The following is a 27,775-nucleotide window of genomic DNA, read 5'->3' as shown; positions in this document are numbered from 1 at the left end:
AAAAATATTCTAGTTCTAGTGGGGGAGAAATCCAATAAATATAAAAATAATAAGTAGTATGGAAAAAGAAGGTTTAGAGTTATTGAACTTGGGTTCCAGCATTAAATAGGGTAGCCTAGGCAGGCCTCATTGAGGTGATCTTGAACAAAGGCTTGGAGGAGATGAGATAACTGTGCAGATTCTGGGGGGGCAGTCCAGGCAGAGGCCTTCAGGTGGAAGGATTGGGGGAATGGCAAGGAGCCCAGTGTGGCTGGAGGAGGGAGGGCAAGGGAAGAAGCACAGGAGATAGGTCCAAGGGAGGCAGATCAGGTAGGGTGATTGTAGCCTTAGGAAGGACTTTGGCTTTCACTCTGAGGGAGTGAGTCCTTTGAGAGTTCTGAGCAGGGGAGGGACATGACTTAAGTTTTCTGTTTATATTTTTAAGTGCTTGAAGTATTGTGTAATGTACTAATGTATTCATTCTGTTTGAAATGAAAATTGAAGCATTTCTGCAAATTAAACAGGAACTATAGATGACTTCTCTGTTTTTTTTCCTTCTATTAAATTTAAGGTCAGCTTCACCTTACCATGGTTTTACCATTGTGAATCGACTGAATATGCACAATCTAGTTGAACCAGTGAATAAAGATTTGGAATTTCAGCTCCATGAACCATTTCTTCTATATAGAAATGCAAGCTGTGAGTATAACTGTTTTATTACAGTTAATATATTTACATTTAAGTTGAGTGACTAGTTTCTGTCAACACATTTTTAGAGTTTCAAATTATAATAAAAAATATAGTCTGTACTTTTTTTATTTAGAAATGAGTTTCTTAATAAAAAAAGAAAACAAGCCTTTTATATATGACTCTGGACTGGATCTAGTAATGGAGGAGAAAAGAACATTATTGGCATACACAAAAAAATTGGAATATGGACTGTAAGGTTTATATCAATGCTAAATTTGAACCTGATAACTACTTGAAGTGGTTACATAAGTGAATATCCTTGTTCTTAGGAAAAGTACATGGAATATTAAGTGTTCAAGGAACATGATGTCTAGAAAATAGATGGATGGGTGGAAAGAAAGAAAGGTGGGAAGAGAGGAAGAAAGGAAAGAAAGAAACATAGGTGTAGCAGGATGGAGCTGAGTGTCCCTGTGGGCATATGTTGGAGTTCTCTGTATGGGTTTTGTATTACTTCTGCAACTGTCCTCTAAGTTTGAAATTATTTCAAAATAAAAAGCTTTTTAAAAAACTTAAACCAGCTTCTAAAATTGAAAGCACTCTTTTGCATATAATAATTTATTATTTTAGTTAACTAGACTGATTTAGTATCATCATATTCCTATTGTTTGTTTTATGAAAATAAGTTTCACTCTTTTGTTTTTGTTGTGACACTGAATTACTCAGTGTTAATGATATAATAACTTATGTGGGGTAAGCAGGCAGTTAAGTTGATAGAGATTCAGAGGTGAGTAACCGCTACTCAACTGGTGAGTTAGGATTATAACTGTTTCTTCTGCTTTCTAGCCCAGGGTCCTTTCATGCATTTTACAGACTCTAATTATGATTGGGTACAGTCAGCGATGCCAGAGTGGCCCTTTCAAGGAAGTACAGTACTTCCTTGAAAGTAGTTGGTTCCTGTATTTCAGTATGGGTACACAAGGACAGAGGAAAATCAATTTGTTTGTCATTGACTATAGGAATACCAAAACCAGTAATGGTAGCTATTGTCTAAAGCAATTGCTGGGGAAATGTTGCTTCTAATTTAAAAAGTTACTGCATTTGAATTTCACTTGACTAGGAGGTAGCTAGAAGGAGCTGCCTTCAGTATAAAATATAAAAACTACTAGAAATTATACTCTCTTAATTCCCTGAAGGAAAAATACAAGGACTTGTTTTAAAGCTGGAAGCCCCAAATTCTTCTCCCTACCTCACTTTTAAGTATTTAATTGAAATAGGATCTATCTCTTCACTTCTCAGTAAACTGTCCAGGTAATTACCTCTCTGAGATTTTAAATTCTGTGGGCATATTAGGAAAGACTTTTAAGTACCTATAAGTTCAGGTGGATTTTTTTAAGCTAATGCTATTCTATTTTAATGAAATCAGAATAACTTCAGATGACTGTTCATCTTTGTGCAAAACATTCCATTAAAGGAGAAACACAGATCCAGTTTTTTTTAAAAGTGAAATTTGCTTAGGTCTTCTCTTCACTACCTGGAAGCTTAATCTAGATATTGCTCCTGGGGTAAGTTTGATTGTTGAAGTAGTCAATGGGGAAATTTATCGAGGCCCTTGGACCTAACCACCACTTAGTATAAGCCTGAATTGATCATACTGTATTTCACAAGTACAGGTTCTTGTGAAGTTCAAAGTATTTTAATTGAACTATGATTAGTCAGAACTTTTAACTAGTCAGACCTAAATTGTCTAGAAATATTTCTGTAATCCATTTGTGGAAGAAATGAAGACAAATTATTAGAAAACAGGCTAGTGTTAGGTTTTGTTTTGTGAAAATCTAGCAAATATCTAGAGTGTGACTGGAGTCCGCATCAAAATCTCAGTGCTCTGTAACTTCAGTGCCACTATAGTATCGTAGATTAATTTGTTGTAATGATGAGATAAGACTTTAAATATTAGGAGTATTTATTATGTTAGACTAGTGTTTGGCATAAAAGTGAACAAATGCATTTTATTTTAGAAAGGTTGAAACAAAGGTTTCCTTAGTTGAACAAAACATTTACCCAAGTCATTCTGTTCCCTGGTTAATTGAGGGCACTGAATCATCTCCTAAGGCCCATCCAGTTTCTAATATTGTTAACTAGAAACTTAAGAACACATCAGCTTGTTTCAGACTACAGAAGGGCATGGAAAGGTCAAGAACAACAGTGTGGGTGTGTTAGAAACAGACTAGGAAAGAAGCTTGGGAAAATAGAGTATTTAAAGGAATAGCTATATCCTGGGAAAGTGACCAGACAGCATGAAGTGATTCTCTTGAATGTTTCGTCTGCCTAGTCTTAAAAGTAGAAAATGATCTGTCAATTCAGCAAGCTACAGACTTGTTTAGAGATTTGTTCTTTTAAATAAAAAGTTAATTAGTGCCTGTACATACAGGTAATTATGTCTGATTTTGTGGCTGCTCCCCTGTTATTCTCTTGTGCAAATTACCACCACAATCCCTGACCCATTTAATTTAAGTTACACCTTCAGGTCCAACTTTGTCATTCAAACCAATTCTTAGAATTAATGTAATTAAAAAAGTGAAGGTATAACTTTTTACAGTTCTAGTTTTTTGTTTTTGTTTTTGTTTTTGTTTTTGTTTTAGTTATTCGTTATTTATACAAAATGCCCATCCCCTGCTCCTCCCCAAAAGGTAAAATCTTACAGAGAAAATGCTTACATTAATCAAGGGCTTAGGTTTGGTGACTGTTGAGAATCTTTCAGAAGCCATATATTTTTATTCTGTTCAAGGGCCTTTTGCCTTTTGACAACCACAAGACCCCAGTGAGGTTGCATTGAGGGTTGGGGAGGCTGCAGATTCTGTAGTTATTGAGCAACAATGATGTTCCTAGCACCTTATTTCTAATTCCTGCTTTACACATGAGGAAACAGAAGTTAGGAAAAATTGCTTATGAATCACAAAATTAATAAGTAACAGAGACAAAATTCAAATCTAGGTCTGTTGAGCTTTGAAGCCAGGGTTCTTTACAATGTTCAACAACAATAAAATGACATACTTCATCAATCCATATTCTACAGCAGTGCAGTCCAGTAGAATGCTGCAATGATGCCCAGACACATATGGCTATTGAGTACTTGAAATGTGGCTAGTGTGACTGAGGAATTGAATTTTTAATTTAGTAATTTTAAATTTAAATAACCATATGTGGTTCGTGGCAGTCGCCATGGAGATCTAGAGCATGAATTTGTGCTCTAACATACCCTTGGCTGTGCCATACCTGAAGTGAACAACCACTTGGGAAGTTTTGGATAAGCCTCCCATTTAGTCATTCCTTTTTGAAATTTAGAAATGATTTCTAGAGACAGTGGCTGCAGCAGATATCCCCAAGGGTGACTTTACCATGGTAATGCGTTCTTGGCATGAAATTTAGCTTGCAGACAGAAATTCTCTTCTAGGCTTTGCCATTTTACCAACTGTAACCTTGGATAAATCACTTAAACCATTGACCTGACTTGCTTCTTAAAAGGGCCTCATATATGTGAAGGTATTTTGTCAGGCACAAATATAATTATTGTAGATTGTGTCTCCATCTTGGACTGAAGCCAAATTTGGTTATTAGTGAGAGAGTCATAGGGACTTCAGTATTATCTAGGTTCTCTTGTAACCCTGGCCTGTAATGTGCTTCTTCCCATCCCTTCTTACCAGCACTATGGACAAGCTAGAAGCTATTTGTTTCACTTTACAAATATTATTTTCAAACATTGTAAGGGCCTTTGCCTGTGGTATGATAAGTCGAAAAAATATGTTTGTTAAAAACGAGAAATCTTGTTACTATGCTTTGAGGGGACAGATTTTTTTAAGCCCTTCGTGGGAGCAAGTCTAATCAGAGGCACATGGTGTTACTTTTTATCAGAATACTGAAACACATAGCACCCTTCAGGTTAAAACTTTTCATATTAATATGATATTCTAATCTATGTACACTTCTTCCTAAGAAACACTGGTGTTAATTTTTATCTTATCTGTGATTAGTTTAAAACCATAGTTCTGCTGTGTAAAGAGGCTTTACCATTAATCTACTGATTAATTTTCATTTGTAAATAGAATCCATTTTACTAATTAGGTTATAAAACCATTCTTAGGAGACTCTTAAACATCTAAGACTTCAGTGGCATAGGCACATCAAATCTCCCCCCTTCAAACATTTAAAATGCTATATAAAATATTAAATGCATAACTTAGCCAAAAAGGGATTAGGGGACATTTCCAATGGGCCAGGAACAGAGCTAAACTTTTTGTAAAAAAAAGCGAAAACTGAAAACTAAAATAGAAAGCATATGAGATGCATCAGGCAAATATTAATCAAAAAAGGCTCATACATGATACATTTTAAGGCAAAAAAAGCATCACAGGGTTAAAAGTCACCATATAATAAGAGAAATAAATTACCTAGAAGATAAAACAGTTCTGAACTGGTGTGTACCTAGTGTATACCAGAATTACAAATTGAAATGTGAAAATCTATAATTATACTGCAAGATTTTAACAGGCCTCCTCGGTAATTGACAGATAATGCAGATGATTTAGTAAGGTTATAGAATATTTAAACAATATAGTTAATAAGCTTGATCTAGATAGACATGTAAAGAACCCTCCTTCCAGCAATCTGGAATTTTTCATTTTTTTCAAGTGCATATTAGAACTTTTACAAAAATTACCACATGTAGACCACAAAGTAAATCTGCCCAAATACCAAAATATCAATATTACATAGACCATGTTCTTTGTCCTTAGTGCAGTTAAGCTAGAAATCAGTAACATAATCAAAACAACCCATAGATGTAGAAATTTGAAAACATTCTTCTAAATAATTCATAGGTCAAAGAACATGTTCCAATAAAAAGAAAATATTTAGAATTAAATATTCATGGGAAATCTTATATATCAAAACTTGAAGTTTCTGCCAAAGTTATATTTAGAGGGATGTCTATGATCTTAAATACTTAGGTTAGAAAAGAAGAGTGAATTAATGAAGCAAGCATCCAGCCCAAAAAATTAGGGAGGAAAAACAGTAAAACTGAGTAAGGTTGAAGGAAAATAAAAATGAGTAGAAATTAATGCAATAGAACAATACAATGGGTCAACAAAACAAAAAAACTTTTATGTATACCTTGATTGGTCCAATAAAACGAGTGAGAGGAGGTATAATAGGCAATGTTAGAATTAAAAATATATATATGCAACTACAGGTAGAGAATATACATTTAAAAAAAAAAAAAAAAACCACTGTAAAGAACTTTTGGCTTGTAAGTTTAAAACTTAGATGGTATAGACAATTTCTGAGAAAAACATACAGTGTAACAAAACTTATGAATAAGCGGATCTGAACAGACTTAGAAACTATAAAATAATTTGTTTGCTAATTTAAAATCTCCTCCATTACATCTAATGAGAATGCTGAGAGGAATGTTATATTCAGTAAATGGTACTAGGACAGTTAGTTCTCCGTATGGAGAGCAGCTTCTGAAAAACCAGATAAAAGATTTATACTTTTCATCTTATCATCACAGGAAATTTACTAATCTCTACAGCCCACTCTTCTGTGGTGAGGAGATTGTTATCCACCATTCCTTCATCAGGTGTTTGGTGAGCACCTGCTATAAGCAACATACCTCATTAAGTATGTTTCTGTTAGAAAGTGAAATATTTTCACCAAGACAAGTGTCAGAAGTCCCTTGATTTCCCCTTCTATAAATACTTCCAGGAGTGAAAGTAGTAACCTGGAATCTGTTCATTGATATATCTACTTACCTTGTCACTTAATTACGGAATGCCCCAAGAATATTCTGTAAGGTTGAATTTTGAGCAGTTATGGTGTTTGTTTTTTTTTTTGATCTGAACCTGGATATGTGAAAAGCAAACAACTTTTTTTCTCTCTCTTACAGCCAGCAGTCTATAATATAACCTATTTAATTGAACATATAAAGTTTCATAGTACCATCAAGCCCTGCAAAATTGATTCTGGCATTTAATGAATTTCCTTTGCAATAACTATTTCAACATTGCCTTCTACTTTGTTTTTAACCAGAATGACTATTTAACCAGATGCATGCCTTCATTCAGCAATATTTATTGAGTATCTGTCAACTTGCTAAGCATTTTACCAGGTGCTAGATGGTATAAACTAAAACTACAATGTGCTTTTTAAGAATTTTATTTTTAGTCCTTCATTCCTGTTGGGGTTTTTTAGAAAATTATAAATAGACATCATTAAAGTGTTTTAGAGCTACCGGTGTCAGAACTCTGCCTTCCTGGTAAGCGTCAAGACTCTTAGTGATATATACCTTTAAGTTAAGCCCAGAACTATGCATATTTATTTTCAAAAACAACCCTGTTAATGGATGGTAAAGAGTAATCATTTAAGGTCTGTGATTTAAGAGTTATCAGTTGTAAATTTGAATGATTACGGTAGTAAGAGTGAAAATCTGATCTTCAGAGAGACAGTGAGTGTATTTATTTACATGCTTTTTTTTTTGTCCTGGTTTTTGCAGCAGCAATACTGATCCATTAATTAGAAAAAAATATACATTATAGAGTTGCTTTTCTTAGACAAAACTTTATTTAGACTTACATTATGTCCTCTGGTTGCTCTTTTTACTGGAGGGTAATTATATTAACAAGGACCACGCTTTGTGTTTCCTCCACCTGGCACCTTAAAGCACGGATCCCTCACTAAATATCACTGCTCATATTTTAAAATGTTTCACATAACCTAAAACACTTCTGGAAAAATGAGCAGAGCCCTTTTGTTTTCCAAAAGAACAAATATATCCTGAATTTTATTTTTACCTTGACATTTTTAAACAGTAATGTAAAACAGTTTCAAAATGATTATATGTAAGTAAAATCTAATCTGAAATTTCTTGAAGAAAATGTTAATGCCATAGCAGTACAGTATATTGTTCTTTAGTCTCCTTAACAGGAGACAGTTATCACAAGTACAATTGAAAATAAAAATATTATTGCTCATTTTTAAGAACTTACCTCCAAAGGCCTGCGAGAAGTACCTCTTTGTTTCTGCTTCACTTACAACTTTTCCTTTATATCGGGCATCAGTCTCTTGATAGAGAGCATTTTTAATTAAAGTTAGGTCACTAGAAAAAGTAGAGAGATTCATTTCCATAGTTTGAAAATGCAGCTGCCAATGGAAAGTTTTAGTGAAATAAATACTGTAGTGTGTGCTTTTTTGTTCCTCTCCTTGTTCTTTCTCAGTTCACGGGCAAGACTCTGACCAGTAGAGTTGATAGGTGACTGTTCGCGTTTGGTGTGGATCTTCAGGCTTAAAGCACAGTGCAGGAAATTTCCTTCCAAGATAAGTTATGACTTGTGAAGTCAAAAAATGTGAGCTCTACCTCCATACTGAAACTGAAATTTAAAAACAGTAAGGAAAGTTCCACAGTTCATTCTTTGTCATCTTTGATTTCAGAAGAGTGCTTCTTAATTAGCCTGAAGAGAAACCACCAGTCTTCCACCATCAGCTGCAGCACTGATGTGGTTGGTATGATTCTGTAATCAGTGAAGGAGTAAAGGTCTGTGGCAACTGCATTAGTCTGGTCTTTCTGGACCAAGATAAGGAAAGAGACTTGCTGTTGTCACATTTGTCGATTGAAGAGGTCAAAACACCATGAAAACAAAGTGGCTTAGGCTCCAAGGCTTACCCGGTGACACTTGTAAGTCAGATGTTTTAAAAATGTGTTGTGTTTTCCATCTTGTTATAGGCTGCTGCCTAGTATTCTAGTAAATCCTCTCTCAGGTACCTCCTGGGCAACATTGTGAGGCCATGAACATTTCATTATGATTTACTAATGATTACAGGCATTTTTTCCCCCTAATGTAGTGGCAGTTTTTATCTAACCTCTGGGTGATCTTAATTGTAAAGATTTAAAAACTTAACTGTGCACAGTTCATCTCTTTTGGATAATTGTTATGATAAGTACTTAATATTTTAATGCTTTTTCTTTTGGGAATTCACACAGGAAAGCTAAGTGGCAGAATTTTTTTCTTTAATTATTGTAAGAAATTTGTTAAATATGTATGTATATAGGTTTTCACCTTGTGTTTACACAGTAAAGTTCAGTGTAGAAATACAGATTGAAACAGAGTAACCACTGGTCCAGAGAGCTGAAGTCACTTGAGAGCAGGCAGAATAAACCTTAGGAGTTTACTCTGAACTTTGAGGTCCAGTGCCCTGGAGGATCCACACAGTTCTGAGCACCTTGCAAAGTCATTGCTTCCAGGCTTGCTCACCTTTTTCTTTTTAGCTAAAGGAAGTCATGGGAAAGTATTTGTTACTAACATTTAAAAATTAGGATATTTTATACACACACACACACAAAGCTGGATTTCTACGTTCTTTTCTCATGACAACATGGCATACCTGACCACACAGTACTTGCATACCTGCAAACAATTAAGAGTCAGCTCGAGTTCTGGTGGGACATGCCTGCCACTGCCCATCACTGATCCCACCATTCCCTGAGGTCTCTTACACCCCTGTGGGCATCAGAGTTTACCCTGGTTTAGATGATCTCTTGGTAAACTGGTAGAAAAATAATGTAGAAGAGGAGTTATGGAGAGGAGAGGACATAGTTTTTACACTACTATCTAACCTAACTATTCCCCACAGCCCTAAATGTAGATTTCTGGAAGCCCAGGTAATAGGAACTCAGCTCCATGGAGGCCAAGGGTCATACTTTCCAGCCTTTTGTTGTCCCCAATAGTACACAGAAAATAATAATATTTATGTGGGACACTGGAGTGGATGGAGCACCAGTCGGGGTTGGGCAGCATTTTGGCACACCCATAAACATTTGCAGCACACACTTACGAAGCACTGCCTTAGGGAGTGGCATGTACTGGCTATAAATTCTGACGGCAGAGGTAAAACCCTAGTGTGAATAACCATTTTATTTGGTGCTGCCCATCATTTAAGAATAATAATTTAATGAATAGGGATGATCAATTATGATATTGTAAGGTTTATTCTTCTAATCTCATTGAAGAAGTTCAATGGTTATTTCATGTGTCTGAATCTTATACTGAGATTAGTGAGCTAAAAGAGGGGCTATGGAAGCAGTTTTGCTAGTATTTTCCAGACTTGATTTAAATAAGAGAATGGTACCAAATTTTAAAATAATAAACTGAAGAACTTGCAGAATAGCATTTTAAAATTGCTTGGCCTGCTTCTTTTGATCAGTGTTCAGTAAACAGAAAACACATTTTAAATTTTATAAATTAGACTCTTTCTACCATGTTAGTATTCAGTGGTGTCTGTTCGAACTGATAAGCTTCTAAGTTCATCATGTCACATTTACCAGCCATGCTTATAGGTACACAGCATCTCCTCACCTGCCTAATTGTTTGCCACCTACAGCAATCTCCTGCTGTAATCCCAGGTCAGTCAGTGTGTGTGTTCCTGTACCCAAACCCTCCACCCCTACAGCCTTTCTTCTCGCACTCTTTCCCAACCCTTTGATGTTCGTGGGAGCCGCAAGCTTATGCTTGCTTGTCTTAAAGGAATTACGGGTCAAGGCAGAGACATTTGCTTTTTTACTTGTCAGGGCAGACTTATGTTTATGTAATCTATTCCATTTTTTAATTACGCTTACAACACTTTTCATTATGTCTAGAGTAGATATTGTTGGCTATATTCAAAGCCCATTTTCTTGTTTTTGTTTCCTGGGGTAAGGGGATCTTTGTCAGAATCATCTTTAGAGCCTTCATAACTCTTCACACTCACCAGGCTTTTTCAAGCCCCTTATTCTGCTTGGCACCATACTGAGAAAATCTCCAGTATCCTTATATCCTTTTAGAAAGTAGGTTGGATCTAAATAAATTTTCAAAAAGGCATCATGTGCATGAGAGTGATTCCCAGCTCTTTTTGTGTCATTTCACAGCATCTCTAGAAGTCTCAAGAGGTTTTACAAAGTTTCCTAATTAATTTGGATTTTCTTGATCTTATGTATGCCATATACCACTAAAGATGAGAAGCTGAATAAAGTGTAGCATCAAATCATAATAGGCTGTTGGGTCTTCACACAGAGCTCCCTGGGGAAATGGCACACTCTTGCCTCTCAGCCTTCAAAACGTTCTCCATATTAAATAATCTAAATACCTTTAATCTTTGTCATTGGTCTTATTCTTCATATTTTCTAAAGAAAAGGACCTTCATTTCAAAAGCCAGGGAAACATTTAATTTTGAGTAGTCTATCTACATCTTGCTATTTTTTCCACAGAAGTACAACGTAAAGGCCGTTAAATGTCCTATCACACCTGGTGGCTTTTCAGTGACTTGTTTATACAGCATGACTTACTTGGGTCAACCATTAGTGGTTCTGCTGTATGGTGGGTGTCCAGTAACTATTTGTTCATGTTCATCTTGTGAAAAGCCATTTATAAAACAGAGTGCAATCATTACTTACCATGGTAAAATAATAATGTATCACCAAATCTCTTAATCCCCTATGGTATAGTTAATCAGGGAAAATTATTTCAGGATGTTTCAGCAAGTGATTTGTTGGTAGAATATGTTGGGCCTTAGAGTGTAAGTTCTCTTAAAGGAAGAACACTCAGCTTTGGTTTAAAGACAAAGTCCTCTGAGGTTTTAGCTATCTGGTGAACTTGTCTGTCTTTCTTCACAAGTGACAATGACAGGCTCAATGGCAGCTCCCTGGACCTTCTTGCCACTTGCCTGCACCGAGCATTTGATATGCTGGCAGACAGAGCTAATTCTTGGATGCGTGTCTGAACCTCTACAGGTCTGCTTTTGGCAGAATCAAGTGTGACTCTTATCCTTTACCCATTAAGCTATCATTATGGCTTTCTTATCTTTATTTCTTCTGCAAACATGCCTTTGATAGTGTTTGGCTCTTTTTTGGCAGTTTATTTGATAATATACAAAGGTGGAAGGCATGTGTCTTGTTTCTAAATTATATTGTTTCTTCAGAGGAAAAGGGGGGAACTTAAGATTTGTCATAATAAGCTAACAGCTATGATGGACTTATTTCGATTATCAATATAGAGTTCTTTCCTAAGTTCAGTTTAGAATTCCCTATGATACAAATACTTAATTGCCTCTGTTTGGCACTAAAAAAATCTGTGTGCTCCTCTCTTGAACCTCATTTATTGCATATCATAAACTTTTTCTCATCACTGTAAGTTGTATGGATGTGTTCAAACATATGTAGTTTATAAGGGGAGAACCAGAAACTTTGGCATTTGGATTTTTTTGTTTATGGGGTGTTCCTTAGCCAAGATTGGAAGAGGCATACTTAGAAAACGGTGGTTGTGTGTAATTGCCATATATGGAATCTTTTCAAAGCCCCAATCTGATTTACTTTATGTTGGAGCAAGCCTTAGCTGCTGTGAACATAAATAAGACCCTGCAGTAGATAATGCTTAATAATTTTCTCCTCTGTAACAAGAATGATTCTGCACTCCTTCCACTGAGATGTCAAAGCTAAGTTTAAACTTATGTCATGTAAAATATTCTGAAATACTTGTTCTTCATTAGGCTTTGATTCTCTGTGAAGCATTGGTAACATTTTGAAGTTGTATTTTCAGAGGAAGCACTGTGAAATGGGTTCTGAGTATGGGCAGCATTTCACAGCAGGTTGAGGGCTCAGAGACTGACCGGGGTGCCTTAGCATAGTGCAGTCACCTGGACCCTTTGTGGACAGCAGGGCATGTGGCCAGACATGGGGTCCTATTGTCAATTTAGGGTAGGTTGTGATTAGAGATTTTCCTGCCAGAGAAGCCCCCTAATGAACAAGATTGGGAAGGGGGGGGGGGTCTTCATTCATTAAAATAAAGCCACTCACTCTCCATATCAATAATGTTTTAACTAATTCTACAAGGATAAGAAAAAAAATCAAATTAAACTTTTATTTCTATTGGAAAGGGGACTTTTAAAGTTGTGGTTTTTCTGTGAATTTTTTTGTGGCATAATGGCCTTGATTCAGGGTTAGGCAAATAATTTGCCATTAAAATAGCTCTTATTAATAGTGACTTTCTTTATCAAGTTCAAATATTAGTTTAAAAAGGTTTTTAATTTATTTAGAATTTCATGTGCTAGCATGTATATTTTCTATAGGCTGTCATATCCTTTTAGTGTGTAATTTCTAACTTACTCAATTTATAGAAAAGAGATTTATTTAAAGAAAGCCTGTAATTATAGGCTTGCTTTTATGTGTTGTTTTAGTCCTTGAGCATAGTTGAAGCACTCATTGACTTTCTTTTTCCATGAAAAATTTCATGTTATTTCAGCTAATGAGGAAATGGGTATATAATGGCAATATTACTGGCCTAGAAGTGAGAAGATCTGAGTTCTAACTAGAGTTCTGAGACTAATTTTCTCTTTGATTTATTAATAAGTTATTTAGTCTTTCCCTGAGCTTCAACTTTCCTTTCATAAAAAAGCATAATGAGACTTATGGTCCAAACAAGATAGCACAGGCTTGTTTCTCCCTGCTAAGAGCAGCTATAAAACCTAGAAAAAAAATGTTAAGAGACAATCAAAGGAAAACTCTGAAAAATGGAAAGAAGGAGATGATCTTGTTAGGGACCCAGGCCTGGAGGCAAAAAGGAAAAACACAGCAGTGGATATATTACAATCCCCCACTCAACAGAAGGTGACCCAGGACCAATATTTCTTGACCCCCAAACTAGCAATAGAAGGCAGCCCAGGCAGGTTCATTTCTCCCCTGGAATCGAGTATGAGTCATGTCAGCAACACCCGGCAAGCCCAGCAAAACCAAGCCCAGCAGGAATTGTTGGAAGTCCTGCTAACAGTAAGTGGCTACCAAGGGAGTGCACTCCCTCCCTACCATGAAAGGTAGGGGGTAAGGAGGAAAAGCAAGGGGGATCACATCACTACAAGCCTGCCTGACCTGGGAAGCATTCATTCTTCATCACTGCAGGCCAGCGACTGCCCCACATAAAGGCACCAGGCATCCCAGCCACAGGTAACTTCTTCACACCCCTACAAGCAATGGCAGAGAGTTCTACTAAGTTCCCACCTCAAGATAATAGAAAGTGAAGAGCAGAATAAACCCAAATCAAGCAGAAGGAGAGAAATAATAAGGATAGGAGCTGAAATCAGTGAAATTGAAAATAAGAAAATAGAGAAAATCAATGAAATTTAAAGCTAGTTCTTTGGGAAAAAATAAAAATTGATAAGCCTTTAGCAAGACACAAAAATAAAGAACAGGTACAAATACCAGTATTAGGAATGAAATAGGAGATATAACCTCGTATCAGTTTTCATGCAGCCATTAAAAGGATACTAAGGGAATGCTGTGAACAACTTTACACTCAAATTTGACAACTTAGGATAAATGGACCAATTCCTTGAAAACAACAAACTACCAAAACTCATCCAAGATTAAATCGATAACCTGAATAATCCTACAACCATCAAAGAAATTGAATTCATAATTTAAAAGCCTCCCCCCAAAAATTCCAGGGCAAATAGCTTTCAATTGCTTCCTGAAAATAAGAGGAGGGAACCTTCCCATGATATCAAAATAAGATGAAGACTGTATGTAGTGGTTTGGAGTTACATACTCCAGAAAAACACGTTCTTAAACTAAACCAGTTCCTGTGAGGTGAAACTATTATAAGTAGGACCTTTTGATGAGGCTACTTCAGTTAAGGTATGGCCTAACTCGATCAGAATGGGGCTTAATCCTATTACTAGAGTCCTTTATAAGCAGAATACAATTCAGAGAAAAGTCACACAGGGAGGAGCCAGAAGCTAAACACCAATGGAATCCAGAAGAGAAGGGAGAGGCCAGGAGAGGCTGCCAGGTATGTACATAGCTGTGTGACAGAGGAGTCAAGGACCAAGGATCACTGGCTGTCGGCCCCAGAATGTAAGCCTTTGGGAAGAAGGCATGACCTTAATGATGCCTTGATTTGAACTTCAACTAGCCTCAAAACCAAGAGCCATTAAATTCCCACTGTTAAAGCCAACCCATTGCAAGATACTTGCTTGAGCAACCAAGGAAACAAAAACATGGTACCAAGAAAAAACCCTACAGGCCATTCTCTCTCATGAACTTAGCTGCAAAAATCCTCAACCAAATATTAGCAAATCAAATCTAACAACCTAAAAAAAAAAGAATTATGCAGCATGACCAAGTGGAATTTATTCCAGATTTACAAATCTGGTTCAATATTCAAAAATTAATGAATGTATCCACCATATTGGTGGCTAAAGAACAGTTCATATGATCATGTCACTGTGGTATTAGCAGAGGAATGACACATGAAGAAATGTGATAGGATAGAGAACCCGGAAATAGGCCCACACAAATATGCCTAGCTGATACTTGACAGAGACAGAAAAGCAATTCGATAGAGGAAGGATTAAAAACTTTTGCTCTGGGAAGACCTTATTTAGAAGATGAAAAGACAAGCTACAGATGAGAAAATAGTTTCAAAACTCATATCTGACAAAGGACTAGTATCTCAAATATATTTAAAAAAACTCTCAAAACTCAGTAAAATGTCCATTTAGAAGGAGCAAGTGACATGAACAGACATGTCACTGAAGAGAATATACAGATGGCAAAGAAGCACAAGAAAAGATGTTCAACATCATTAGCTATTAGGGAAATGCAAATTAAAGCCACAATGAGATGTGATTACATAACTATCAGAATAACTAAAATTAAAAATAGAGACAACAACAAACTTTGGCAAGGATGTAGAGAAACTGAATCACTTATACAGCCATTTTGTAAAATATTTCAACAGTTATTAAATTAAATATGCAACTACCATATGACACACAGCATTTGCACTTTTGGGTATTTAACCCAAAGAAATGAAAACTTATGTTCACATAAAAACCTGTACACAAATACTCATAGCAGCTTTATTGATAAAAGCCAAAAACTGGAAACATCCTAGATGACCTTCAGTGGATGAACAGTTAAACTGGTACATCTGTACTAGGGAATACTAATCAGCAAAATAAAAGAAAGAACTATTGAAACACGCAACAACTGTGATGAATCTCCTGGGAATTATGGTGAGTGAACAAAGCTAATCCTAAAAAGTTACATACTGTATAATTCCATTTATAGAACATTCTCAAAATGACAACGTTATAGATATGGAGAACAGATTAATAGTTGCCAGAGGTCAGGGGCATGGCACGGGAATGGAGGAAGGTGGTTGTGGCTGTAAAAGGGCACCAGGAATGCTTTGGGTGATACTGTTCTGTATCTTGACTGTATTAATTGTACTGTAGTTTTGTAAGATGTTACCACTGGGAGAAGCCAGATCTCTCTGCTTATTTCTTAAAATTGTATATGAATCTGCAGTTATTTCAAAACGAAAAGTTTAATTTATTCAAAAAATGTTTTTTAAGGGCTTTCTTTGTGCTCGACACTATAGCAGGAATAAAAAAATGATAGGGAAAGTATGATCAACCTAGCACTTCAATTTTCATCTGTAAAAAAAGTCGTTCATAGGATGGATCTGGAATTGTATTTTTTAAAGCTTTATTTTTGCTGTAACATAATTTTAATTCTAGATTTTAGGTATTATTAAAGACTCACAAAGATTTTGGTATTTGATCAGCCAGTTAACTTGATTTTCATTAATTAAAACGTTTTTTCACTTGGCGCACATCATACAATCAGTGTTTAGCTTTAGTTTAGTTGGCAACATTTTTTCTTCCTTAATGATACATAAAATAATGGTGTATTTTAGATCTCGTGGAGTCTTAGGTTTGATGGGATCCAGTAATAATGTCTAAAACCAACTTATTTTTGCATTCTTCATCTGAGTATTTTACCTATCCTGATTTTATTAAACAGAGTTTTGGGGGGGAGGCTTTTTTTATTCCTGTAGAGGGACTGTTAACAGTTTAAGGGTCCGCTGATAAATTCAGTGATATTCCATGGTGATAATATATTCTTTGCATAGACCCAAATGTTGAAACCTCATTTCCCCTCATCTTTATTTTTCCTTTGTTTTTCAAGTGTCAATATACAGTATCTGGTTTTATGACAAGAATGACTGCCACCGCATAGCCAAACTCATGGCCGAGTAAGTATATTACTCCATAGATATAATGAATGGTATATGAGGTGAAAAAAAATGACTTTTTCTCCTACTTTTCTTTGTTAACAGAGTCTGATAACTTATTACCCAGTGACTTCCTATTTGTCAAAAAGTTGGAAGACAGAAAAGCTTAAAGAAATCTAAAATCATGCGTAAGCCTTTACCCCCAGCATTAGCATTTCGATCCGTTTCCTTCCAGTCTTTTTCTCTATGTGTTCATTAGGTTGATGTGTGTAATTTTTTTTTTTTTACAAAAGTAAGATCATATTGTACATCCTGCTTTTCTTGTCAGCAGCATTGTTCCAGGACATTAAATAGTTCTCTAGAGTATTTGTAATGACTGCATTGTTCCCACTCCTATAGACAGATCATAATTTAGCCACAGCTTTGCTGTTGAACATGCGTGTTAGGACTGCTAAGCTCCCCAGCTCTAGAAGATATCCTCTACGTCCAGTTGGTTCAACCTCACCACTAGATACAGTGTCTCTGGTTTAGGGTCTGTCCAAATTTCCACTGTAACAAGTGGTGCTGTGGTAGCCTGATAGAAAAATCCATGGTTAATTCCTTGAAGTGTACTTGTTTTTGACACAGACTCTAGGTTTAGCAGTCCCACAATTCCCACTAATGGATTGTGTTCAGAAGATTTTGTGAGTCAACACCGTGGGAGTTGAAAAGCAATTTCCATTGAAGTAATGTTCTGAATGGTGGCTCCTTTCTCAAGCTGGCCTGCAGAAGCAGCTCCTCATGTGGCTTGTCTGTGTTGCTGATACTTCCAGTCTGGGTTCAGGAATCCTAGGACCCTGTGGTGTTTGTTAGAAGGGCCTGTGTTGCTAAAGAGCTCTGGTCAAATGCTAAAATAGTGTTTTCTTGAGCACTTCTGTTTCCCTTTAAGTTATTGCTTGATCTTCCTCAGAAATGTGGACCTCTCTTCCCCCTCTGTCAAATCAAAATTCCCTTTTTTCTCATGCAAGGTTTTTGTCTACATGTTTGGATGAAAACCATTTTAATTTTTTCAAGCAGTCTAATTTTAAACTAATTCCTGTAAAAGTATAAATGAGTGATTAACTCCAAAACCTCAGTTCCAGATTTATTTGCATTTTAAAACAAGGTGCTTATGGCTAAGACCAAATTTCAATCCAGGACAACAAACATGTCCAGGCTGGATGTATACCAGTCTCCAGCTTTGTTGCCTTTTCTCTTCAGAGCACGCAGGGTAGGCCATGCCATGATTATAAATGTGTGTGCTACTGAGGGCATTATTCCATATGAACTTGTAATTACTCATATTTCCAAGTGTGTTATCTCATAAAACCACACTTTCTTTTTAGAACACCTTTTCTGAAAGATAAAAACCTGTTTTAAACAAAGCCATTTATTTTTGCAACTGTCTGATTTTGTGTTTTGGGGTGAGAATTTTTTGTAGTTGTGAAGGTGGCAGAGAAGGCAACTTGCTTCTGGTTATTTGGAAGTTGTGGATTTATTGATTCTTGGTTATCCAGAAATCCAGAATATTTTTTTAAAATATCTAGCTTCACAATATATTCATATATAGCCCCCTTTTCCTGCAAATTGCAAATCTAGTTCTTACAGCTAGTAACAGATATTCAAAGGAAATCATTTTGAGCTTTTTTTCTCTATTACCCTGATAGAGAAATGCACCCTTAATGCATGGTAAATGTAGCTGGAGACTGACAGCCTGTGAAAATATTGTATTGAACTCAAATTGGAATGGAGAAATAGAGGCAAGAAGCAGAGCAGGAAAAGAACAGCATTTAGGGTTCTTTGGCTAGAAATGCCCCAAGGAGGACCATTTGCTTAAAATTTCAGCTTGTTTAACTAGAAGCTAGAGAGGAATTAAAAGTGATTAGAGAATGCTCCCCTGAAACTGTTGAAAATTGAGTTTTCAGGTGTCTGGCCTATTTATCGCTGGAGAGAATACCTTGTATGTTTAACATTAACTTTGTGATGACTTTCTGGTCATCAAAGATAAAATGACTACTTTTTCTTTGGTATAAGTCTTATGGCACATAGCTTTTGTTTGCTATATATATTTCACAGTCACCTCTGCTAACCAAAAATGTAGGTAAAACTCTTTGGCATATTGTGCCTCTAAATAAATGTGCCTGTCAGTGCCCATTTGATTAAATTCACTTTTTTGATAGCTGCACTGTAATAAAAAATTCTTCAAGTAAAATATTGATTCATTCCAGAAGATGTTTATAAAAACTAGAAGCTATGTAGGAGAGCAAGTGAGCCTCTAGAGCTTCTAGACCTGTGCTGTTTCTAAATTTGGAAATTGTTTTTGGGTGACTGGCAGTGGCAAAGTTGAAAATCCACTAAACTTAGAAAATGTTAGCTCTCCTTTTGGAGAAAATCCTGTCTGCAAGAAACAGTTTTTAACAATGACACTGTTTAGTGATTTGCCTACATGGACTGTAAAATTTGGAAACTTGTGGAAGTGAGCTTTATTCCTAATCTTACATTCTTAGAGGAATAATTGGGTGTTTGAGAGGAAGGGAGAGAAGCAAGGTCATTGTCCACAGAGTATGAACCCAAAGGGGCCTAGATTCCAAGCTTACTCAAGTGAGAGTCAGTCCCATGCCAACCCGATAGCTTCTGCTTTCAGCAGTAGTAGGCTTTGTAAGGTGGCCTGTTCCACAGGCAAACAGCAGTGATGATTAAAAATATTCTTCTTTGAAGCCAGAATCGCACATCCAGTCCATGTTCAGGGCAGAGTTGAGTACCAGCATGGACAGGGCAAGCAGCATGGCAGGAGGTGGATGGAAAAGGTTATGTGACAAGAGTCCTTTTGAAGCTGGGTTCAGGCTGGTGTGGCCTATGACTGAGTATTAAATAAGTCATTTTAAATAGTTTTTTTTTCCTGTTATGTTATCATATAGTGTTATGTTAATTGTGGAACATGCAGAAAAGTACAGAAAAAGAAAACGAAATTTATCAAGAAATAATCAATGCATATCTCTCTAGTCTGTCTTTTCTTTCAAACAGGTCTAGTTGTGACAATATAGTATTTATTTTCCAAGAATTGATTACCAATATGGATATAAAATACATTACATTTATTCCATTTGACCTAATCCTCATATCCATACCAGTCTTCTTTCAGTCTACCATAATGTCTATGATTCTACACTGGTTTTAGAGGAAATAATCCTATTGAAAGCTGTAAGAATCTAGAGAAACTACACATTACCTTAAAAGTGTCATTTTCCTAATGGAATCCTGCTTCAAGGGAAGATTCTCTGGTCAAATAAAAGTTGGGAAAATCAATAAGACCACCCATCTTGGAGAATCACAATACACTTCAACGTGTTAAAAACTCAGAATGGTTCTGTTGTGGAGATGTCTGTTCAACATTGTTTAAGCCCTTGTTTTCAGTAAAACAATCTAGCTGTGCTCCACCACCCTCCACTACCCCCAACTGTAACACCTCCACAGGAGTTCCTGGGCAGTGAACTGACACTGACTGGTGTTTTCTTTTTCTATTCCTTTTCCTGTTATTCCTCAAAAATAAACCTTTCCCTACTGAAGTTTTTTTACTGCTTGTCATCATCACTGTCTAGAAAGTTCTTAGTTAATACAGATGTGGCTATGTCCCTAATGTTTTATGGCAGGTAGGCCCATTCAGTACACTTAGGACTGAAACCTGAATGAATCCTTTTAGGGAAAAAAAAAGTTGCCTTATTAAAAAATTTTTGTAAATGATTTCAAGCTTGAAGAAAATACAAGAAACAATGTAACAAATATCCATGTTTCTTCCTCTTCTCTTTACACCCAGCTTTCTGCTTTGCTATATAACATTTTGATACATTTCACTCTACTTCATTCAGACCTTTGTTTGCACTAGAGAGGGTATATCCTGAGAAATGAAACCCCACAGGGAGATTTGAAGACCCCAGCCCTATCAGTGGCATTCTTAACCTGTGACTTTTCTTGCTTTATTTATTTTCAAATGAAGAATTAACTTACACAGCACCAATCAAAACAAAGAGCATACCCATGAGCACCCCAAGCTTTGTCGCCTACTTAATGATTTTTAAGGGGGTGAATGAGGAGACCTTTTGTTTGCCTTTAGTGTTTTCGGTAACTTTTGAAGATTTTCCAGGAATCTACTCTTTCTTTCTCCTTGCTAGTCCATTTTCAAATTTATTTCACCAATTACTTTGACTGATTCTGATATTTCTTCTAGGGAAAAAAAAAAGAGAAACCTTCAGGAGTTTTTAATATACCTATTTCCACCAACCCTAAGAAAGAATTCTGTATTTTTTTTCTTTTTTGTCCTTCTAAAGATGAATATTGATTGGCACTGTTTTAAATGAGAATGGTGAAATGGTAAGTTACGTATTCTTGGGATGAAGTAACGAAGGCTCTGTATTTTGTATTGTGAGGAAAATGTCATCTTGTGACACTGTTATTGTATCCTTGGAAGATAGATACTAAAAGAATTCTCAGGTCAGATTATGTCTAACAAGGCCTTTCTAAAACATGGTTCTCCTCCTCTAGAGTGGTAGAAGAGGAGACACAGCGATCCCAGCAGGCTGCTCAGGATAAGCAGAGTCCCAGTCAGGCCAATGGCTGCAGTGACCACAGGCCCATCGACATCCTGGAGATGCTGAGCAGAGCCAAGGATGAGTATGAAAGGGTGAGACTCTCTGGGTGCTGACTAGGGAAGATGGGGAGGGGAGGAGGAGGCAGGTCATGGACTGGGGGTCACCTCCAGGGCAACAGAAGTATTTGCTCAAACAGAAATCATGTGTTGTAGTAAGCCTAAGAGATAAGGAAATAAATCTGCTTATCTCAGAGTAGTTGATTTTGTCAGGAAAAAGGATGCTCTTTTTTTCTTCCTGTAAAATCACTACAGGAGAAAGTAGATTTGGAATGCCGAAGTTAGACTGCTACAGGTAGTTCTGGAAAAGCTTCATGCCTCTTCTTCATTCCTGCAGTCTCTTTTAATATGCTCACTGGGCTGAGGAATTTGTGTAGGTATCTACACCTTTGACTTTATTATGATTTATACCCCATGATATTAAAAGAGACATTTATGGTCTTTCATTGGTGATGGGTGCACACCCTTCTTTAAGGAACTTTACCCAAATGAGAAGCTTCTGAAATTCCATTTTTTCTTCCTCTTCTCTTTACATTTTATCTTGTTAAGTTAACTGATAATATTGTCTTCCAAAAGCTGTATAAAGTGGATGCTGGAGTACATTTGTTAGTTTATTCAACAATGTATTTATAAGTTGTCTACTTTGTGCCATGCACTCAGTGGTTTTCAAAACCTTGTGGCTATGGAATTGTCCTAGCTTTTGACTTGACATCAGCACCTTGAAGTCCTACACTTTCTTGGAGTGAGACTGAAGGTTTCCACTGCACTGTTTCAGCAGAATTAAAATTGTCACCTGACTTCACTGAACATTAGGTTGATTGCTTTTCTTTCGTTTCTTATTTAATCCTTTCTTCAACAAAAGTAAAAAGAGCAAAGTTTGGAAAGCACTATCTAGGGTTATATTGTCCAAACAGTTTTATTATGACACTGGCTTCAAGGTTACTAACACAAATGATCCTTGAAAAAAGTTCCTTGGTCAAATGAGTTTGGCTTCTCCATTCTACATACTTTTGGGTCTTTACTATGGTCAGTACTCTGGGAAGTTCCACAGTAAAAAAAAAAAACGGTAACTCTAGTTCCCAGATTTATTTGACCACAGAACCATTTTTCATCCACTACCCAATCTGTCTGGTAATGGCCTGAGGGACTTGCTGTCCCAAAACTTGTCCCACATGTAGAAGGCAGTTCATGGCTCTGTCCTACGGAAAGCTGTGGGAGAACAGTCAGGCCATGCTGCCTGAGGCACAGGATTGCTGGCCATTGGACATACAGTGCCGTGTCTGGGACCATGAAAAGTTGTTTCCTAGAGAAGAGGGGATATTTGTATCCATATAAGCAGAGGAATTCTTAGTGCCACATGTACAGCCCAAGATAAAATGCATGTGCAGAAAGGATCGAGGAGACCCTTATGCCTTAGACTGGAGCTCTTCTCCAAACTCACTGTATGGATAAGCCCTAAAGGAAAGCACTTGCACAAATCAGTCTGCAAAGGTGGGGAAAGGTGTTTTGTTTTGGGTTTTTTTTTTTTCCCCTTTTTTGTTTTTTGGTTAGCTCCTGGCAGTCAAGGAAAGCTCTGTCAAAACACTAACTGGATACAAACTTAAGGAACAAATGCCTTAGAGTCTAAATGCCAGGATGACACATTAAAATATCAAAATATCCATGTTTCAACAAAAGATTACAAAAAGCGTTAGAAACCATCAATGAGGAAGACCACACCTGGGCCATACCAGACAAAGACTTGGAAAGAATGGTTCTAAATATGCTCAGAGAGCTAAAGGAAAACATGGACAAAGAACTAAAGGAAATCGAGAAAACAATAGATGAATGCAAAGAGAGTACCAATAGAGAGGTGGAAATTATGAAAAAGAACCAAACAGAGCTGAAGATAATAATAACAGAAACTTAAAATTCCCTAGAGGATTCAACAGAAGTCTGGAGCTAGCAGAAGAAAGAATCGGAGAATTGAAGATAAGACCATTGAAATCATTCATTCTGTGGAGCAGAGAGAAGAAAGAATGAAGTAAAGTAAACAGAGCCTGAGAAGCCTGTGGAACACCATCAAGCATACCAATAGATGCATGTTGAAGTCCCAGAAGGAGACAAAAGAAAGGGGCAGAGAAAATAGTCAAAGAAATAATGGCTGAAAACTTCCCCAATTTAATGATATACTTGAATGTATACATCAAGACACTAAACGAACTCCAAACAGGATAAACCCAAACAGACCCACAGCATGACATATAATCAACCTGTCAAAATGCCAAAGATAAAAGAGAGAATTCTTAAATCCCCAAGAGAAAAACATGTCATATACAAGGTAGCCTCAATAAAATTACGTGCCGATTTCTCACCAGAAACCATGGAAGCAAGAAGGCAGTTGGGGTGACATACTTAAAGTTTTAAAGGCAAAAAAATTACCAACTAAGAATTCCATACCTGACTACACTGTCTTGCAAAAATGATTAAGACTTTCTCAGATAAACAAAAGCTGAAGGAGCCATGACCACTAAACCAGTCCTACAAGAGATGTTAAAGAGACTGCAGGTTGACAGAAAAGGACAGTAGACAAGATTGGAGCCACATGAAGAAATAATGATTTCTGGTGAGGGTAATGACATAGGTAAACATGAATGCCAGGACCTTTGTATTTTTGGTTTGTAACTCCACTTTTTACTTACTATAGGATCTATAAGGCAAATGCATAAAATGTAATGATTAATCAGTAGTTTTGGACTCATGACTGAAATTCCATACTTTGAGTAGGGTACTTAAAGGAATTAAAGACTATTTGAAAATAAAATCTCTCTATAGTAAGCATTTTCTTTTTAGATGCTAAAGTTTGTTTTGACCAACTTTCCCTATTTTTAATGTAAAGAAAGGCAGTTGAAACTACATTCCTGTGCAGTTGGCCCATTCTGAGTTGCTTCTAGCCACAGGAGGTAATTCTAGACTTGAGGGAATGGGAGGGGCAGTGTTGTTTGGTTGATTGGTTTCAGCTGAATTGCAACAAATTAAGAAAAGCCAGATTTCTCTCTTCATAAAAAATAGGAGCTGATAGTTTTCTTACTATGTAAGCAATACATATTAATTATAGAACATTTTATATTTAATAATCACAGTGAACAAATAAGGGGAAAAAAACATAATTCTACCATCTAGAAATAATCACTGCTAATACCTCATGTATCCTTCCAAAAATATGTAAAAGTATGTCCTACTGTGTGTGGTATGTTAGTTTTATTAAATGCTTTTTTGTAACCTTTTTTCCCCCATAGAACAGTATCTTTTTATGGACAATAACTATTTGTCTCTACCACTGATTTTTCAAATTATCACTGCAAGGGTTCTATAGTGGTATGTGAGGGGTTGGCCAAGGGGACAGATTTGGGGCTTCATCTCCCACTTCAACTGAAGCTTTTCTCCGTTATCTACCTTATTGTTGTTACCTGTCTCACTGGGAACCCCTGTAAGGTTTCATGTAGGAAAAAGAAAGATTTTTGAGAAAAATAATATGATGTAATAGCTGTGCTGTATTTTTCCTTCCATGGTTTATATAAATGATACCCCAGGTTTTTCTAATTCTTTTTATTAAGAATATGGCAATATATTCTTAATGCTGATCTTCATGTCCTAATGCACTAATATTTTCTTAACATAAATTACTTGAAATGAAATTGGTAGATCAAAGAATTTTGACATTTTTAAGGTTTTCATCAAATATTGTAAAATTATTCCCCAGAAACTTGGTCTGTGATTGTCTGTGTCCCCTAATCCTTACAAACACTGTGTACTATTATTAACAAACATATTTAAAACCTCCCAAGAAAGACTCTGCACAACTGTTAAAAAAAAAAAAAAATTGAAATTCTTGAGAACTTTTAAAGAATGAACAAGTGTCAAAGCTTATGTTTAAGTTAGGTATGACATAATACTCAAATGCCCCATGAGCCAGGTAGGTCATGTTAGTAAAAGAAGCCAGGATCGAACTAGAGCAAACTGAGACCTTGTACCCTGTGTGAAAGGATCATCTGCAGCCCAGCTCCAGCCAGTTACTGACAGATGAGCTAGTGTTGCCAAGTCAGCCAGTTTCTCTCTAAAAATGACAAATCTGGGTTTTTATGTGAAACTCTCAATGTTTTAAATGGTTCTGAGCATTTGTACCTCCTGTTTTAAGAATTTGTTACAATGTTTTGAGTTTATGTTTTCTGTAATACAATGTAATTGTTAATATTGGTTGATGGTGATGTGGCACAAAGGAAAGTGTGTTAGAGCATTACGATATTTCATAGACTTTCACAGACTATTTCATCTCTGTTCAAATGAGTAACACTGAGTAAATGATGTTCTGAAATGATAAAGATTAAGTCAATTAATAGAAAAAAAAAAGCATGTTCTCCAATAGATGAACATTTAAGTACATATTTCCAGGCTAAGCACATACTGTGTAATCTCAAGAAAATCTCTCTTTCCAGACTGTGGTTCAGGGGGGTTTTTTGTTAATAGCCTTATCTCTTGATTTTCTTAAACTGTTTTTGGTGTCTGTTAAAACAAGGATAATGCTCACCAGATGCTAGGTCTGTTAGCCATAAATAACTTAGTTGCTGAAAACTCATAATCCCATATCCATGTAGTGATCATTTTTTGAGGATTCCTTTTTTTTTTAATTTCAAACTTACACAACAGTTGCAAAATAATAAAACCAATATAAAGAACTCCAATATGTCCCCTCCCCAGGTACCCAGATTTGCTCATTTTAACTTTGTGCCACATTTATTATATCATTCTTTCTGTCTTCTAAACATTTGAGAGTAAGTTGTTTATATTATGCTCTTTGAGATGTAATATTAACATGTATGTTTCCTAAGAACAAGGATATTCACTTTTGCAGCTACCTTAAGTACAGTTATCAAGTTCAAATAATTTAACATTGATATAAAGCTTATAATCTATATTCCAGTTTTTTCATTTTCCCAGTAATATCCTTTCTTCATTATTAGATCCAGGATCATATATTGCATTTAATTGTCAATGTCTCTTTAGTCTCTTTTTTTAATTGTGGAAACATATTCCACATGAAATTTCCCATCTCAACCATATAATTCAGTTGAATTAATCACATTCACAGTGTTGCACAGCCCTCACCGCCATCCATTATCGAAACATCCATGTAGTAGCATGTATCAGAACTTCATTCCTTTTTATGGCTAAATAATATTCCGTTATAGGTATTTATCACATATTGTTCATCCATTCATCTTTATCGACATTTGCTGCTATGAACATTGGTGTATGAAGATTCTTTTTAAGAACAAAAATATTTTCACTTTTGGGGTCATACAAGTTAGGAATTTTTAAGTACTGTTTAACAACTATTTTGTCATCTCTGGCAAAGTGTAATTTAATTTATAAAAATATATGTTGATTTTAACAAATGGTGTTAAAACTTTTGGACATGTGATGAATGCACATTTATATGACGATACTGTGAGCCATTGATGGTATTCCTTTAATGGATTATATGGTGTGTGATGTATCTCAGTAAAATTGCATTTAAAAATAAAAAGCTATTGGACATCCATCTGCAAAAAATTCAACCTCAATCTAAATATCACACCTTATACAAAAATCAACTCAAAATGGATCATAGAGCTATATGTAAAATATAAAACTATAAAACTTATAAAAAGAAAAATATATCATATGACCCAGCAGTATCACGCATAGATGTTTGCCTTAGAGAAATGTAACTTTTTTGTCCACCCACACAAAAACCTGTACACATGTGTTTAGGTAGCTATATTTATAGTCAAAAAAACTGAAAACACCATAAAGTCCTATGGGCGAATGGTTGAAATGAACCATGATACATTCATACAGTGGAATAATACTGAGCAATAAAAAATAATAAACTATTGATATCGTACAACAGCTTGGATGAATCTCAAAGGCATAAATGCTGAGTGAACGAAGCCAGTCTCAAAAGATTACATGCTATATGATGCCATTTATATGACATTTTCAAAAAGACAATATTGTGGTAATGGAGAACAGAGCTGTGGCTGCCAAGAATGGAAGGGGAGGGCATGACTAATACATGGGGGGTGGGAGTTGACAGGATGGAACTGTTTTGTATTCTGATTGTATGATGGTTACACAAATAGAACTGCATACCCCCCCAAAAAAGTTAATTTTACTATATGTTAATTTTAAAAATAAAGTAGAAAAGAATATGTGCTAATGCCATCAGCTTTTCCTTAAAAGTGTGATAAAAATAATTTTGCTAACTGTTGTATGAAATCAAATGCCAACTTTCCAGAAATTTTATTATATAAGCTATTTACATGAGAAT

The 27,775-nt window shown here is 36.0% G+C and overlaps 1 protein-coding gene across 1 annotated transcript in view; it reads left to right on the top strand.

Moving 5' to 3' along the window:
* DCP1A (decapping mRNA 1A) overlaps positions 1–27,775 on the top strand; it is a 65,258-nt gene that overhangs the window by 7,815 nt on the left and 29,668 nt on the right. Inside the window, exons 3-5 of the mRNA XM_037798336.1 lie at positions 551–678; positions 16,718–16,784; positions 21,321–21,459. Coding sequence (XP_037654264.1) covers positions 551–678; positions 16,718–16,784; positions 21,321–21,459 — 334 coding nt within the window. The remainder of the gene's footprint in view (positions 1–550; positions 679–16,717; positions 16,785–21,320; positions 21,460–27,775) is intronic.

Source organism: Choloepus didactylus, chromosome 1, assembly GCF_015220235.1.
Source record: "Choloepus didactylus isolate mChoDid1 chromosome 1, mChoDid1.pri, whole genome shotgun sequence".
Taxonomy (NCBI): domain Eukaryota; kingdom Metazoa; phylum Chordata; class Mammalia; order Pilosa; family Megalonychidae; genus Choloepus; species Choloepus didactylus.
Note: the sequence above shows the minus strand (reverse complement) of the source record. Positions and strands in the feature narration are given on the sequence as shown.